General features: G+C 38.9%; 1 protein-coding gene across 3 annotated transcripts; it reads left to right on the top strand.

The window, feature by feature from the left end:
- The first annotated feature begins 623 nt into the window (after positions 1–623).
- il6st (interleukin 6 cytokine family signal transduce) lies at positions 624–16,931 on the top strand. 3 transcript variants are annotated; one of them, XM_067483299.1, is made up of 16 exons: positions 624–768; positions 1,367–1,445; positions 3,135–3,437; positions 3,851–3,998; positions 5,077–5,231; positions 5,579–5,733; positions 5,913–6,072; positions 6,330–6,412; positions 9,204–9,453; positions 10,493–10,663; positions 11,339–11,440; positions 11,875–12,021; positions 12,121–12,261; positions 12,349–12,445; positions 12,721–12,802; positions 14,430–16,931. In XM_067483299.1, the coding sequence occupies exons 2-16, from the start codon at positions 1,382–1,384 to the stop codon at positions 15,051–15,053; spliced, it is 2,682 nt and encodes an 893-aa protein (XP_067339400.1). In that variant the 5' UTR covers positions 624–768; positions 1,367–1,381; the 3' UTR covers positions 15,054–16,931. The 3 variants fall into 3 exon arrangements, with proteins under 3 accessions (XP_067339400.1, XP_067339399.1, XP_067339401.1); XM_067483298.1 differs by lacking the exon at positions 624–768 and adding an exon at positions 863–1,034; XM_067483300.1 differs by lacking the exons at positions 624–768; positions 3,135–3,437 and adding an exon at positions 863–1,034.
- The last annotated feature ends 87 nt before the right edge of the window (positions 16,932–17,018 follow it).

Below are 17,018 nucleotides of genomic sequence, written 5' to 3'. Positions count from 1 at the left end.
CATTTACTGCTTAGTGCAATTTTTGACACTTTAACTGGAGATATTGGTGATGGTCGTTTCAGATATTCTCAAATATTTGACTTTCTTTCCTTTTTGACAAATAATACACTGAAATGTATAATTATTTATGAGCCCTTGGCTGCAGAACACATAACTGCAACTGAAATATCTGATATGAAAGACAACTCTAGTGAATTAAATCCGTTATTCAGTGAGAGTATGTAGGAAAAATATGTATCCTGTACTGGAGATGTTCAAAATTGTAAAAAAAAAAAAAAAAAAAGTCTTCTGAATTTAACTACAGACAATTATATGATCAGAACTCTTGATCAGAAGTCTTGTTTTTCTATAGAATTTTTAACATATTTTGCAATGGTTGTAGTACTTTTCAGTCTCTTTGTTTTCCTATTCAAACTCCACTTCAGAATAAAAGCAATATCGCAGCTTCCTTTATCAAGAATTTTTTTGGCGATTACCATCAACTGCTGATTCACTGACAATTGTGTAATTCAAATCCTGTTCAATGTTCCCATTTTCTTTGTTTTGGGAAGGTGTCTAGTTTGCAGGAAGCTTTAAGCACTTGTTCATTCTGTGGACGTGAAGGGTGGAGACATACTGGAAAACAACAGGACAGGACTTGTAAAACGATACAATGAAATCGCCTAACTCCGATTTGTCGAAAGTAATTGACAAACAGTTTCTTTCACCCATCAGCAAACGGCACTGCTTTCCTGCACATTTACGCTGATCCTCACAACATCGAAGCAGGTAGGAAACGCAATATAAAGTATTCTCGGGTCCATCGCGATGTTGTGGGATCGTACAATCATTGCGCAGCATCAGGAAATGTTGCGACACGCGTTCTGTTGACGGGAAGTGGGCGGTGCTACTCTGGAACCACAGGCACAGACGTGAATAGTACCGATTAATGCTAGAAGTTATTGACCTTACCTCACAAATAAACTCCAGCCGTTGAAGAACGATGATATAAATCTAGAAAGACGTATATAGCGACCATACTTGACGGAAGTTAGGTGAGTAAAACCCACATTTTATTTGACTGCGGAAACAATATGGCGATTTGAAGGGTGGCAATGTGAGCTAGCATTACCAACGGTAATTTAGAAATTCGCAACGCGGTGACTACATTCGTACGAAAAAGTTATTATTAGCCACTGCTAGCTAACATATTCAGTTCTCATCTTGTTTAGTAGTCATCGATAAAATTGTGCTACTAAGCTGCGCAATCATAACATTCAAAACAGGGCTATGATGAAGTTATCTTACTATTAAGTTAAAGTTTGTGTGTAGTGCTGTAGACAGAACTCACCCTTCCATGTCTGACCTAATATTATTATGTTCCTAGCTTGCCATCGTCATAATGGTGCCTAGGGGTGTGATCCGGCTGGTGGTGTTGTCTTGCCTCGCCTTACCTGCTATAAGTGGTCAGTATACGTTAAATCAAGACCAGCAATCCTGGTGATTGAGCTCTAACATTACTGTCCTGCTTGTTTTCCTACTCATTGCTATCAGTCAGGAGCTGGGCGACACTAATTCACTATGTCTTATCTAAACTGGTACCGTTTCATTTCTGATTGACTAAACACACCTGATCCAGATGCTGCACATCAGGAAGTGTAGGAATAGTGGAAAAACAAGCAAAGTTAGTAACTCTTAAGGACCAGGGTCTATGCCAGTTTCAAAACAGATGTGTGTATTACTCTCTGGATGTTAAATGTCTTGTTGCTGTCCTGATGTGGACACATAACCATTAACACTTTGGCAGCTCTCCATTTAAATGCTTTAATCTAATTAAATTTCTTCTACGTACTTCTGTAGGGTACACTGTGCAGAAAACAATGTTATGTACCTATTCTGTTCTTCTCAGCAATACACTTTATGTATTGTTAAAGATTTGCTAAACATTTGCTAAAGTAAAAATTTCACATCATAAAATCTTGATCTTGTGTGTTATATATAATATATACATAATTTTGTTTTTGTACATTGCTGTCACCAACTGTCAGCAGAATTACTTATAAGACCTGAAAATATTGTTCAGGGCCACTTTTGCCTTTTCTGGTTTTCACTGTGGTAGTGTTAGTTCCCTCGTTTAAATATACTCTTCTCTTTCCCGACCTTCTCCAGCTACTCCAGTATTATAATGTGCTAAGTATTTTCAAGGAAATGGCTGTATAAGACAAATCTGCTACTGTTGGCAATTTCAAAACATTTGTTTGAATAAAAACTGGACTTGCTTGAGAGTCTTGAAGTAGTTTCAGCTTTTATCTGAAAGCCTTCTTCAGTTCTGACCAACAGGTTGGGAGTCCTAGGTATTCATGTCGGTGTTAAAGACTCCTGAGATTAAATGCCTGCAAGCAGATATGCAAGCAAGTCCAACTTCCATCCATCTTCCTGAACGACCATCTCCATCCGATCTACTCGTTTGTTTGTTTCCTAATAAAAGTGCTAATAACACTACTACATATAACACAACCAGAGTACCTAATTTATCTGGAGTGACTACGGCTAATCACACTCAAAATATTCTTGCACATAACATATTCTTTCCATTCCTCCAGTGTTGTTTGAATACAGTATAATAGTCAGAAAATGTACCATGGTTTGTTTATAGTACCAAGATTTGCCCTAGTGTTTTTAATGAGGTTGGTGTGTCTTGTCTTGTCTTGTCTTGCTCACTGGAGCAGTCTCCAGAGCCAGTAATGCTTTGTCCGTCTTTCGTGTGTGTGTTCAGTAGTTGCTGATGTCAATATTTCAAGTGAGTTCTATGTACTTGATCAGTGGTAATGCCCACAGCTTGCTATGTGCTGATATTTATTTACAACTTGGTAAAAATCAGCTTTGTGTCTGTTACCAAAACAGTATAAGTCAAAAGTTAGAAGTTGAGTTAAAAACTGCATCTTAGTTGCATCTTATCAAAAACAGCAGATATTCCTACTGGTTTCGTGTTGATTGCTTAAACCACAGGAGGAACTGTGGGTAATTTGCTGGCTCAGCAGTCCCAGGGATATGTTTAAAATTGTTGATGCTGATATAAGCAAACTACTCAGAAGTGATTTAGTTGGTTATAATCTGTTCGTTAAGTTACAGCATTTTGTTGTCTTGGTCTTCAGAGAATGTCAACCATTTGATGATAGACCCGCAGTCTCCAGTGATTGAGATTGGAACTACTTTCACGGCTACATGTATGATCCGCAACACATCTGAAGTTACACCTGAAGACCTCTACTGGAATCTGTCTAAAACTACTCTGCCCAAAGAGTGGTACACCAAGACGAACAATTCATCTCTTAGCGTCACTATCCCCATCACAAATGAAAGATCTGAATGGTTGTTTTGCTTATGCAAGAAAAAGTCTGCCAAAGTTGTCATGAATGAAGGCAGATTTATTCATGGGATCTACCTTACAAAAGGCTGTAAGTTTTTCATTTTTTTATTTTATTTTTTTGATAATTTTCTTCTTTGGACAGGAGTCCCACATGGTAAAAAGGCTAGTATGCCCCCCCCTGTATTTGTGGTCTTAAAATCAACTGTAGCTTAGCATTAGTTATTAGGTGGTAGTTATGACAACAATTAACTTTAGACTGGTTACAAGGTAAAGAAACCACAAAGTCAACTACTCATGCAGGCTTTGTTATATATGCATGAGAGAATGCAGAACCTACATCCTGTTTTAAGATTTGATTACAGGACTGATGATTATACAGCATTTCCACTGTTTAGGTTCTGTTTTGCAGTACAATTACAAGAGGAACATATTCATTCAAACCCATTGCACCCTCATCTGAGTGTTAAAAAGAAGTTTCTGTTTTCCTTGTCCCATTGTCAGATCGTCCAAAGAAGCCTGAGAATCTGTCCTGTTTAGCAGTTCAGCAAAAATCTTCTATCTCACCATCCATCAGGTGTGAGTGGAAAGCAGTAGGACGTCAAACATCAGAAGTCCCTACAGAATACATATTGTTTGTTAGAGTCTTGCAGTGAGTACACACTTAAATGTTTTTGTCTTACTGGTTCAGTGCTTTGTTATTGTCAAAGAGTTGTGTTGCTTGAATGGAGAACTGGTAATTTGAAGTTTGTCACGGCTTGTTATTTGTGCTTTCTTGACAATGAGTGTATTAAAATCGGTCCAGCCTCTTGAACATATGCAGTTCACATATAAAGAGTCAAGTTGGAACAAGCCTGAGGTCCTTTTCTTTTAAGGGCTGTGACCCACCAAGACAAGCGTCGGCCAACATCACTTCGGCAATGACCATCCATTTGCCTACTTTTTGCAATGTGTCCTGCACTGTCTTTGCAAGCTGAACCCCTGTCAGCAGCTTTGAATTATCATCCCATCAATTAGAAGGACCGGTCGATTAAGCTTGGTGATAGTGTTGTCACAATACCAAGATTATGACTTTAACAATACTAAAATAATATGACAACTTAAACCTAAGAAAATAAAGGAATAATAGATGAAATAACACAATATGATAAAAAAAAAAGCGAAACCCTGAAAATGCATTCATAAGTGCTTTTACCTTTAGTGAAGAGTTGCCTCAAATCATTTGAATTAAGTCCACTTTAACACACTACTGCAGGATGCAGGCTAATTCTGGGTTTGAGCTTAATCACAATACAGTGTCTACAGCTAGTGCCATTTCATGTTTATTCTCATGCTCAATGAAATTGTACTACAGACACGAGCTACAGAAAGCACGTTTAACCAGCATACGCTGTCATACGCTGTCCCTGGTCTTCCGCTTTCTCCTCCTCACACAAGTTCAAAATGTGTATATGATGCTCATCAGCTGGTGCTTTTACGGTGTGGTTAAGTGACACTTGTTGACCAAGACTAAAGGTAACATTTCACATCAGATGTCACAGCCCTTAGATGCAAAGGAGACTTGTACCCTTTAACCTATGGAGTCTAAACCAAGGACTGTCACAATGGAATATTTGAAAACAACATAAATCATAATGATTGCTGAACTTGAAATTATTGAAATTGGTGTTATGGATGTTTAGGCCTCATGGAATTCTTATCATTTGGTAATACATTTTTTTTGTCCACAGCTTTGACGAGTTTAATTCATCAACTGCAGAAAACAGTACTGAAGTGAAGATGTCTTTATACCCTATTCACCTGCCAATGGACATCTGGGTAGAAGCACGCAACAAGCTCGGAACAGAAGAGTCTGAGCATCTGGCAAAAGACGCTGGCTGGTTTGGTAAGTAAGTTTGGAATATGTGAGTAAGGTTTGTACAGTGTTGCAGTTTTTGTTCGCTTGTTCTGATCTAGTCTCGTATAAAACATTTTTATTAGGGCTGTCTCTACTCAGTTGATCACTTTTGAGCCCTGTGCCTACGAGGATATGGGTCAAATCAGAACCCGCACTAATGGCATATATAGCGTTAGAAGGACTTCGGATTAAAGTGTTATGTTAAATTTGACAGCCCTACTTTTTTATCTTTGTTTTAATGCGCTCACTGCTGAAATCTGACTCAAGTAATAATAAATGATTGTTTAATCACCATCTCATGTGCTCTTGACTGTTTGTTGAATTGGTTGTTGCAGTGAAAACAAACCCACCATCAAATGTCGAAGTCAGAGCAGAGAAGAAATTTCCCAGCTCCCTTCTAATAATGTGGAAACATCCAATTGATAAAACATATATGGACCTAACCTATCAGATCAGATTCTGCACACATGGATCTCATAGTTGGTCTTATGTAAGTATGTTTGTGTCCTTACTGTTGCTACCTGCAACTTACCCCATTTTTTTTCAATGTATGCATTCAGCAAGAAAGTGCCGCTGCAGTTTAAAATATACGTTGTTTCTTTTGTCTCTTTGTCCTTTTAAAACTATTAGTTGACAGAATCAATAAAAGATGTGCTCGATGTCTTTTAGGTACCTCCTGGGGAAATTAAATACGTAGAGTCCTTCAGACTGCAGAACCTTCAGCCAGGCACAGTTTATATCATTCAAGTACGCTGCAAAAATAGTAAAGAGGACCATGGCTACTGGAGCGAGTGGACTTCCAACACTACAAAGATAACAGAAGAAGACAGTGAGTATGATCAGTGCACATTCAGCCTACTTTCACCGGAACACCAACCAAGTGTTTAACAACTGAATACAACATGGCAGTGTATGCATGTTGGCAGACATAATTCGATATATTAAATACAAATTTAAAAAAAACCTTGACTCCTGCCCACATTGCACACATTAGTGTTGAGTTGTGGGACTGAGAAATGAAGGTGTTATTTTATTTTGTTCTTTTGGTAAAATTGAAAATATTTGGTTTTCTTTTTTAATTCCTAGAACCAAAAAGTAGACCGGATTTATGGAAAATCACATCTGTGGCTGACCGGATTAATGGACGGCGAGTGCAGGTTATTTGTAAGGTACACTGCTACATGATATTCAGTTTAACAAAAAACGGAATTCCACCTTATTAATCCACAAATTACAATTTGAATGGAAAAAAATCATCAAACTGTTGTATATGCTTTTTGGAAGGTGTAGAATCTAGTGTTGATCCTAGAAAAAAGGTTGTGACATTTTGTAAGTTACACCAGTCATAAATAACAACAGTGAAAATTGGGTAACTTTACATTTTATAACTTTAAACCTCTATCTGCGCTTAACAGCTTAAATGCTTTATTGCTAAGTTTTAGCCAAAGAAAATGATATATCACTTTGAAAATATGGCTCGAAAGATTAGAGCAAATCCACTATGTTTTTAACATATTATTTCATTATCTTTTATGCCTTCTTATTTTCTGTAAAGGTTTTTTTAAAGTCAGGAGGTATATTCTCATGGGCATTGTTCAAATATGCTACCTCATGTTCATTGGTCAGATAATTACTACAATGTGTAAACTGACCCCTACAGATACTATGGTAGTTTTTTTCTTGTTCCTGCACACACGAGATGGAGTACAGTACAAGAAGTGGACTCTTCCTGTGTGTCACTCTCAGTACTCTGGACTCAGAAAATGTACAGTATTGTTCCAAATAATAGCAGTACAATGTGACTAACCAGAATAATCCAGGTTTTTAGTATATTTTTTTTATTGCTACATGGCAAACAAGTTACCAGTAGGTGCAGTAGATTCTCAGAAAACAAACAAGACCCAGCATTCATGATATGCAGCTCGTAAGGCTGTGCAATTGGGTAATTAGTTAAAAGGGGTGTGTTCAAAAACTATAGCAGTGTCTGCCGTTGACTGTACAAACTCAAAACTATTTTGTACAAATGTTTTTGTTTTTAGGATTTTGCTTCCTGTGAATCACTAAACTAATAATTAGTTGTATGACCACAGTTTTTTAAACCTGCTTCACATCTGTGTGGCATGGAGTTAACCAACTTGTGGCACCTCTCAGCTGTTATTCCACTCCATGATTCTTTAACAACATTCACCAATTCATTTACATTTCTTGGTTTGGCTTCAGAAACAGCATTATTGATATCACCTCACAAGTTCTCGATTGGATTAAGGTCCAAGGATTGTGCTGGCCCACTCCATAACATTCATTTTGTTGGTTTGGAACCAAGACTTTGCTCGTTTACTAGTGTGTTTGGGGTCATTGTCTTGTTGAAACAACCATTTCAAGGACATGTCCTCTTTAGCATAAGGCAACATGACCTCTTCTAGTATTTTGACATATGCAAACTGATCGTTGATCCCTGGTATGCGATAAATAGGCCCAACACCACAGTAGGTGAAACATGCCCATATCATGATTTTTGCAGCGCCATCCTTCACTGTCTTCACTGTGTACTATGGCTTGAATTCAGAGTTTGGGGGTCGTCTCACAAACTGTCTTGGCCCTTGGACCCAGAAAGAACAATTTTACCTCATCAGGCCACAAAATGTTCCTCCATTTCTCTTTAGGCCAGTTGATGTGTTCTTTGGCAGATTGTAACCTCTTCTGCACATGGCTTTTTTAAACAGAGGGACTTTGTGGGGGATTCTTGAAAATAGATTAGCTTCACACAGACGTCTTCTAACTGTCACAGTACTTACAGGTAACTCCAGACTGTCTCTGATCATCCTGGAGCTGATCATTGGCTGAGCCTTTGACCTTCTGGTTATTCTTTGATCCATTTTGATGGTTGTCTTCCGTTTTCTTCCACGTCTCTTTGGTTTTGCTCCATTTTAAGGCATTGGAGATCAGTTTAGCTGAACAGCCTATCATTTTTTGCCCCTCTTTATAGGTTTTCCCCTCTTTAATCAACTTTTTAATCAAAGTACACTGTTCTTCTGAACAATGTCTTGAACGACCCATTTTCCTCAGGCTTTCAAATGCATGTTCAACAAGTGCTCGCTTCGTTCTTAAATAGGGGGCCACCTGATTCACACCTGTTTTTTCACTAAATTGATGACCTCAGTGATTGAATGCCACACTGCTATTTTTTTGAACACACCCCCTTCAACAAATTGCCCAATTGCACAGCCTTAAGAGCATGAATATCATGAATGCTGGGTCTTGTTTGTTTTCTGAGAATCTACTGCACCTACTGGTAACTTGTTTTCCACGTAGCAATAAAAAATATACTAAAAACCTGGATTATTCTGGTTAGTCACATTGTACTGCTATTATTTTGAACAATACTGTATTGTTTTCCCCAGTTCAGTCAAGGTCTACAGCCCCAAACTGCACCCATTTCTTTATAATTTGCCTAAATGCTAAAATATGAGCAGAGGGGGAAAACATGCACAGATGTTGTGGCTAGTGTTCAGCAGACCTATATTTTCAAGGTTGGCTAATTTTTTACCAGCCAACTTAATACCAGAAGTTGTAAACATGGCCTTTTCCCAACAAATCTCATTCACTAAAACAAACCAAAGCATTAATTCAGCAAAGAAGTTGAAAACCTAACAAAAAAGAAATGGTACAATAATGTCTCTACCTGCAGCCTCCTCATTTCTTATACCTTACTGCCATGATACTCAATGTCAGAGTTCTGTGAACAACAGTATAAAACTTTAACACTGTAGCTACATTCAGCCTGATACTTTTGAAGTATTTTTTTATATTTTATATTTGTCCTTGTTAAGATTGAGTATTAATGGCCTTTACCAACAGTTTAACATTTTTCTGCAGTTCAGTTAGTTGTTTTTCTGTTCAAAACTTGATGTTAGTTGATTTCGGAAACTTAACTAAATAACTGTTATTTTGCCCTGTCAGGATCCTGTGTTTCCCAATGGGAGGATATTAAAATTCAACATAAATATTCAAAGTGATAACCTCAGCAATGAAAGCTGGGAGAGTATTCCAGTCAACAGGTCAGAGGTGGACAGCAGCACTAACCAGAGGAAGATCAATGCCCTGAAAGAGATCACCCTAGATGATAGAAATTATGTAAAAATACGTGTCACTGCCAGCAATTCTTTGGGCACATCTCCTGAGGCTCTTCTTTTCATTCCGGAAAAAAATGGTAAGTATCCATGGTAACTGAGCTATAGCAAACAATCTAAAGAACACGGGCAGCATTTTGGATAAAGATGCATGTGTTATTTTCCATGTAAACTGACAGCAGCAGGGAGACTGTTGTGTAGTAGTGTTTATAGCGTAGCTATAGCATTTTACTTGTGGCAATTGTATTTAGTCTTCAAAAATCGTAAAAGTGTTCATCTGTCTAGATTATACTTGTTTCATAAAGTTCTGTGTTTTTCCTATGTCACTTTATAGAGTATGAAGTTACGTTACGCCTCAACTTTTGGAGGACACAGGCACCGTCTCGTCCTTTGTATAGTCTTAGATTGGATCACTACTATATAATTTGTTTTGCTAAAGTTGTTAAAATCATTAAAATGTAATAGAAATGGTTAGAAATGAAGCAGAAGAAAATAATTGCCAGAAATACCTTCTACCGACCTGTAGAAATAAATTTGCAACAGCAAGCGTTACGTCAACTCCCAGACCCCAGCTTTGGACACTGTGTCCACTGCTTTTGGTACGCCTGTGTAATCCAATGCAATCAAATGGAGCAGCTCGGCCATGAATGCTGCTTTCATAATTTCTCAGTTTGTAAATTGAGATTGGTGAAAAGTTAAGGTACAAGATGATAATTCTACTATGTGTATATCATTAAGGTCATAGTGGGTGTTAAAGAGTTGGTTATAATGTATTAGCCAACCCGTTTCCAATGATAGACGGGGCCAAAACATTAGGTCCATCTTTTAATTGCAAGCACTCTAGTATCACTCCATTACCCTGCATAACTTCAGTAATAAATGTTACAATCATTGCCTTTCTGATAGTTTTAACTTAAAAACTTAGAGAAAACAATCATGTAAAAGTAGCTCTCATGGTGCAGCTGCTTCGTTTGATTGCATTACATTGTATAGGTGTATGATGTGGTTTGACAGTATACCAACATTTTTCGGTTTAGTGCTCTGTGCTTCTCTATTCTAAAGTGTGTGTGTGTGTGTGTGTGTGTGTGTGTGTGTGTGTGTGTGTGTGTGTGTGTTCAGCGCTTGCCCCAGTGGAGAAGCTAAAGGTGTGGCCCCATGAAGGCCAGCTGTGGCTGGAATGGAAGCCACCCAGCAAAACAGCTGTGACAGAGTATGTGGTGGAATGGGTCGCTGGTGATCAAATTGACTGGCAGAGGGAAAACAGAACTACGACACACACTGTTATTAAAGGTAATCACTTCATATTAGCATACAGAATGATCTGAGTGAAGTTTATGATGTAAGTTCAACATGCTTTAAAATATCTATTCTTCCCCAAATCAGGCATCTAATAAAGTAGCTGTAAAATACATACACACTGACAACAGCACAGTTCAGCTGTCCTCTCAGAGTGTATATACTGGCTACTGAGACACACACACTAACCGTCATTAGTGAGCAGCTGTATTGATCTGCTGTCATCCTAACCAGTAAAACCAACAGTTGGCACTAGTTTAAACTGAGAAGCTGCTAGCTAAAGGTTTTCTACTCTCATTTGATACTGAGTCTGTCTCCAGTGTACCTGTTTGACCGCAGTCACACTCTTGTATTAGGAGAATGATGCACTGTAGAGCCTGACTGTGAACACTAACAGCAGGCTGTGGTGAAACATGTTAGAGGTCAGTAAATAACCAGTGAGGAAACCTTTCAAATTTGGCCTAACCTGAGCAAATGCCGCTAGATCAGCTTGGAACATTTCTAGTACTGTGGTAGGTAATTAAAGTGTAACCACACCTCGTCCAACGTACACTCTCTAGTAGTAAATAATGAGTGATAGGTCATGTGTAAAGCTGTGTTATCTGTAAATAAATTTACAATTACAATCGGACAACAAACATTTTCTTTAACTCATTGTGTCAAATCTAGGCAACCTTGAGAAGTTCGTTTGCTACACTGTATCCGTGTACGCAATACAAGCTGGATTTATTGGGAAGCCAGCAAGTGTCGAAGCCTTTCTTGAGCAAGGAGGTAAGATAAAATACTCATTAGTGACTCAATGTACATGAAAGTTACTAAAAGAAAAATGTTGAACTAGCATACATTTTACAAATGGCTACAGTATTTTTTTTTGACAAAATTGTCAGTTCTTTGTCAGTTTGGGATTGAGACTCCATTGCCTAACCAGCATCCCCACGGCTTTGTCCATTAAGGTTGAACAGTATTATGTAAAAGCAGTCCACTTAACACTTACTATCCATTTTGTAAGTCTGAAGTCCTAATTTCCACAGAATGTTAATGTGCAATAATTGTACTCCACACACTGGGTTTGATTGGCTAATTGGCTATTTGACAAATTTGTTAGAACTATTTCAAGTACATATCTAGAGAATTATGAAGTCATTTGGGTTGGATAAGGCACACTTGGATGATTACCATGCATGATGTTGCTGTTGTGGTTGCAGCTCCTTTAGAAGGCCCATCTGTTCGACTGAAGGGTAAACCAGGACATAACAAGGCTGAGCTAGTGTGGACACATATTCCAGCACACCGCAGACGGGGCTTCATCACAAACTACACGATATATTACACAAATGGGACTAAAATAAATGGTATGTAGGTCAACTGTTGTCCTAAACATGCTTGAGTTTTTCATTGACAGCTTTCAGTTTTTTCTTGGAATTACTGATTACACATTTGCTCATTTACAGACGTAACAGTGGCGGCTAACGCCACCTCAGTTACCCTGACGTCATTGTCCCGCGACACGAAGTATGACACTTGGATAAAGGCTTCAACCATCCGAGGCTCAGCTCTTGGCTTTAATCACTCATTCACCACTCTGAAATATGGTAAAGATAACCTTTCCTACGTGGTCACCTGTTCTAATCATTTCACAAATGTTTCAGTGCAAACTTACTATCCTCTGTTTCCCTCAGCACCGGGAGAGATCGAGTGCATCGTGGTAGGCGTGAGCCTTGGATTTCTTTTTGTTGTTGTCATGACCATGGTGCTCTGTATGTGCAAAAAAGACATGTAAGTAAGACTGTTACTCAGAACCGGGTTTGAACCTTGCCATGAATGTGTCATGTGTATTGATAGGGTCCCTCTTTTCACAGCATCTCAGCCCTCTCTGTAAAAACAGGCTTTTAAATTCTCCCACTGATTGTGGTCTTTTCAAACAGCTATTTATGCTTTAGGCTCTGGAAAAACTAAACTACTCACATATATTGTAAATGAATGCAGTCAGAGTTGTTGCTGAAACTTTGCAGCCAATGTGTGTAAGCTGATATTCAAACTTTTTCCTTCAGCATTAAGAAGAACTTTTGGCCCCAGATTCCAAACCCTGGAGAAAGCACCATTGGAAACTGGTCACCTGATTATCCTTTGAAAGTAAGGACTTCTATTGACAAACATGAAAATGACATTTATACATGTACAGTATTCTATTCACATGTTGAAGTGTCGCTGGGAAAGACACAAACCCCCCAACAGCTCATCCCTATCCATGCAGCGCCGGTCCCAATCTCAGTAGAAACTAGGGGGGGTCGTGGCAGGAAGGTGCTGTGGTGATCCTGAACTTGCAAGATAAGCCGAAAGGTCAAAAAATAATAATTTATTTTCTTGTCATTAGTTTTCTACCATGTTTCTTTAAATCATCAGCCTTGGTGGTGTACTGTCTGAAATTTGAGCGGAACAGAGATTGTGAAATAAACATTTGAATTGTTTAGCTGTAGAGTTTAACAAGTCTGGGCATTTTATACCCACTTGGTACTGGATCCAAAAAGGAACCAGCTTTAGCAACTCAATCCCAAGTATTTTTACTATAAATTGTACATCAAAACACCAACATTGTTAGGGTGTAAAAGATGAGCAGATTGTAGCAGATTTTTTTGTTTTTTAATTTTTTTCCCCATGTTGTCAGTCTCCAGTCTATTTCTTCAGTACAGCAGCTGACCAAGTCAGCAGAGAATTAATTTAACCACTTTGTCTCTGTTGCACAAAACCTGCTGTTAATCAACTTATAGGCAAACTACTACAGCTGAATTTGATGTAATTACATTAAAAACATTTTATTAGAATCAGTGCTTACTTTTATCACAGTTAAAACTGAAAGGTGATATAACTTAGTATATTAAAAATGCTCAAAAAGGTTAGTATCAAGCAAAATCCTATGGAGGTGTGCAACGGATTCAACATGTTCCAATGGAGAACCAGCAGGTGTCAGGATTTTTCTGGTAATATGCTGGCGCCAATGACAAAGATCTCCATTTTACTACTGTTAAGCTAGAGAACATGTCATTACATCCACTTCCATATCCACATATGCAGTCCTGCAAGGTAGCTGGCATGGCAGCAGGCCAGACAGTGTTATCAGTATAACAATAACACAAGCAGAAAGTAAAAAGAAAATTAAGATGCCCATCACGTTGGCACAAACCACTTTAATTCTACAGGCCTTAAATCTAATTGGCCTATTTGAAAAATTGATATAAATACATCTATCCATCCATTATCGTAACTACTTATGCTGTTTGGTCTTGTGAAGGGGCTGGCGAACATTCAAACTCCACACAAAAAGGCCACAGCTGTCGGGGGATTCAAATCAGGGGCATTTTTAGCTGTGAGGCAGCACCGCTAACCAACCATTCCACCACTGTGCTGTCCACTAATATATTTCTAACAAAATATACATTTGAATAGTTTTGAAACTCTAAGACTAAGAATGTCTAAAGGCAGGTAGAGTGTTTGTGTGGGAGGCAGAGTGCTGTGTTTGAGAATGTGTTTGAGACTTCACTGGGTACAATTTGTAACTACCTGATCAGCACTTTCTCACTTACATCCTTCAAAATACTGCCGAATTTAAGACCACTTAAAAGTGTTAGTAGTCAAGTTCCTCTGAAAATACTAAGAAGACCCAAGTCCATTATTAAATGGAATATGTGGTTGCAGAATTTTCAGTTCAGTTTCTGTTTTTTAGGACTGATTATAATATCACTCTTCGCATTGTTCTTTACAGGCAGAGACACCAAAAGAGAATGGTCTGTCTGGTATCAGCGTGGTTGATGTAGATATGTGTGAAGGAAAGTGTCTGTTTGAGGAGGACAAGGCCAGTCATCCTCTGAAGAAGGACAAGTATCTGTCTGAGGAGCACAGCAGTGGCATCGGTGGCTCCTCCTGCATGTCCTCACCTCGCCAGAGTGTATCTGATAGTGACGAGGGCGGCGACTTGGCTGACACCACAGCCAGCACTGTTCAGTACTCCTCAGTGGTGGCCTCCAGTGGTTACAAAGGTCAGACTCCGTGCACCCAACCCCAGCAGGCTGTTTTTTTACGATCAGAGTCCACACAACCCCTGCTTGACTCGGAGGAGAATCTTGACACATTGATGCAGGAGGGCAGCAGACCGTCCCAACGTTTTGCTCGACAGCCCTGCTTCTCGCACACTGCAGGGAATAAAGACAGTAGCAACCCTGCAGATTTTAACCAGCTGGAGATGGCTCAGCAGGAGGTGTTGGACTTCTGTCCTCTGGAAGAGGACTCTGAGCAGACAGCACCTACAAATAACCAGTCAGCTGACTTGCTGCCAGGACCACCAAGCTCCAGCTATATGCCTCAGCTGGGTGGCTATAGGCCCCAGTAAGAGCCCACATAGACCTGACTTATGTCATCAACGTGAATGCTTTTGTGCCTTTTTCTAATTGTTTTTGAAGATGTGAAGAAGACTGTGTCTTATGCAAGTGTATACATACTTTTCAGGATGCTTTTGCAAAATTAACATATACTTTGAGCGCTAGCTTGCTTTGCATGCATGGAACAATCAAAAGCCAAGTCTTTATAGAAAGTTAATGTCCATAACAGACTCTTTGACACTTTAAGCTATAGTATAAATGTTACAAGATGCATTTAATGTCTCCTGAAACTGCTTGAGTATGAGTGATGCTTGAGTTTAACCAGTCTTTTGCTATAGTGCCCACTAGTGGCGTTTACCTTTGCAGGAAGGTTAAACTTGTAACCTGACCATTTCATCTACTACATTATTTTTATTTTTTATTTTTGGTCCTTTTAGCTTCTCCCTTGAGTTCAGGGTCCCCACAGCAGATAATTTTGTGCGCATGTTGATTTGGCACAGTTTTTACACCGGATGCCCTCCCTGATGCAACCCTCCCCAATTTCTAGCAGGCTTGGAACTGGCACTGCTGGGGATGGGCCATGGGGGGTGTCTTGCACAGGAACACTTTGACATGCGGTCGGGAAGAGTGGGAACCTCCGACCCTATAGTCCTCAGGCGGACACTCTAACAACTGAGCCACTCACACCTACTACATTATGTTTTCTGTTAAAATGTATATACCTTGCACATGAATGTAACCAAGTAGAGCTGAATATATAGCATGTACTGCTAATGAAACACCAGTGCATGTTCAATAAATACTGACTGTAAATGACTTTGAAAGGAAAACTGAAGAATCGAGAGGGGCAAATATCTGTAGTGTTCAATTTCTAGGTTGGTTAGCATTAGTACCCAGTGTTCCCTGTGTGTATTAGGACCCCAGTCTGTATTGAAGTGTTGCATCTTTTCTGCTTATCTTAGTGTTCTAATACAATCTTGAATATACTGACATAGTTCTGTGCTCTTACAATCGGCTGCCACTGATGGAACTAATGTTACTTTCAACTAGTATCAGCTTTATGCTTTTAGGCTCTTGACAGCAAAACATTTTTATGACGTGATTAAAGCAACTATAACTATTAGTTTTCTAACAATGTATGTAATAATGGTATGAAAGGTGTTTCTGGTATTATTGAACATTAAGCTGCAACCCTCCTTTACAGAGATTTATAAGGAGTTTAAAGGTTTTGTTTGGTGTCCATATCACAACTTTATTGTTGTATTAAACTCTCACTACTCATACTGCAATGGGAAGCAACTGTTTTCAGAGAAAAGGCTGTGATAAAACCCACTGGCCACCACTTGCCCAGCAGCAAATGGCGCACAGACACTTGGGGTGGGGCTGGTAAACACAGTTGAGCATTTAGCAGCTGGAGAGCTAGAGATTTCCCACAGAAAGTTTGAGATTTCAAAAACAACTCAACAGAGGAAGAATATTGCACTTTGATCAACTAGATTCATCAGGTGGACACAAACCACTCAAAATCAGTCATGTTTTGGAACTGCTAGATGTGGAAGCATAGCAACCTAGTTCTGTGTTTACTGCTTGGTTCTGTTGCTCCATAAGGACAGATCAGTCCAGTTACTGCAGGTTTACCTGACCTCAACAGTATTGGGGACTTTTGATTTCTTCTAGGCAGATTTTAAAAGAAAATAAACTTGAACGCTAGCTTGATTGCATTATGGGTATGAAATCTGTTTCAATGTAGAGTAACTTTTTTGTCGAGGACTATTGTCAATGTGAAGAAGCCAAGCATTTTATTGTCTACAGAAAAAAGCTGATGATTTCTCTGAAACATTGTTAAGCCATTGAGTATTCAATAAATATTTTAACTATGTTAATATGGACTGCATTGTTGTGTCTGCATTTTGGGTTATACTTTCTGAAGGGCCAGGAAGTACTGGGGCAGCACTGAACATCACTGGTCAAATAAT

Source organism: Channa argus, chromosome 18, assembly GCF_033026475.1.
Source record: "Channa argus isolate prfri chromosome 18, Channa argus male v1.0, whole genome shotgun sequence".
Classification (NCBI taxonomy): domain Eukaryota; kingdom Metazoa; phylum Chordata; class Actinopteri; order Anabantiformes; family Channidae; genus Channa; species Channa argus.
This window is presented reverse-complemented; position numbering and strand designations above follow the sequence as displayed.

Coding starts and splice junctions, on each gene's coding strand:
- il6st (XM_067483299.1), top strand. CDS start 1,382: ATGGTGCCTAGGGGTGTGATCCGGCTGGTGGTGTTGTCTTGCCTCGCC. Junction 3,438..3,850: donor GATCTACCTTACAAAAGGCT/GTAAGTTTTTCA, acceptor TCCCATTGTCAG/ATCGTCCAAAGAAGCCTGAG. Junction 5,232..5,578: donor AAAAGACGCTGGCTGGTTTG/GTAAGTAAGTTT, acceptor TGGTTGTTGCAG/TGAAAACAAACCCACCATCA.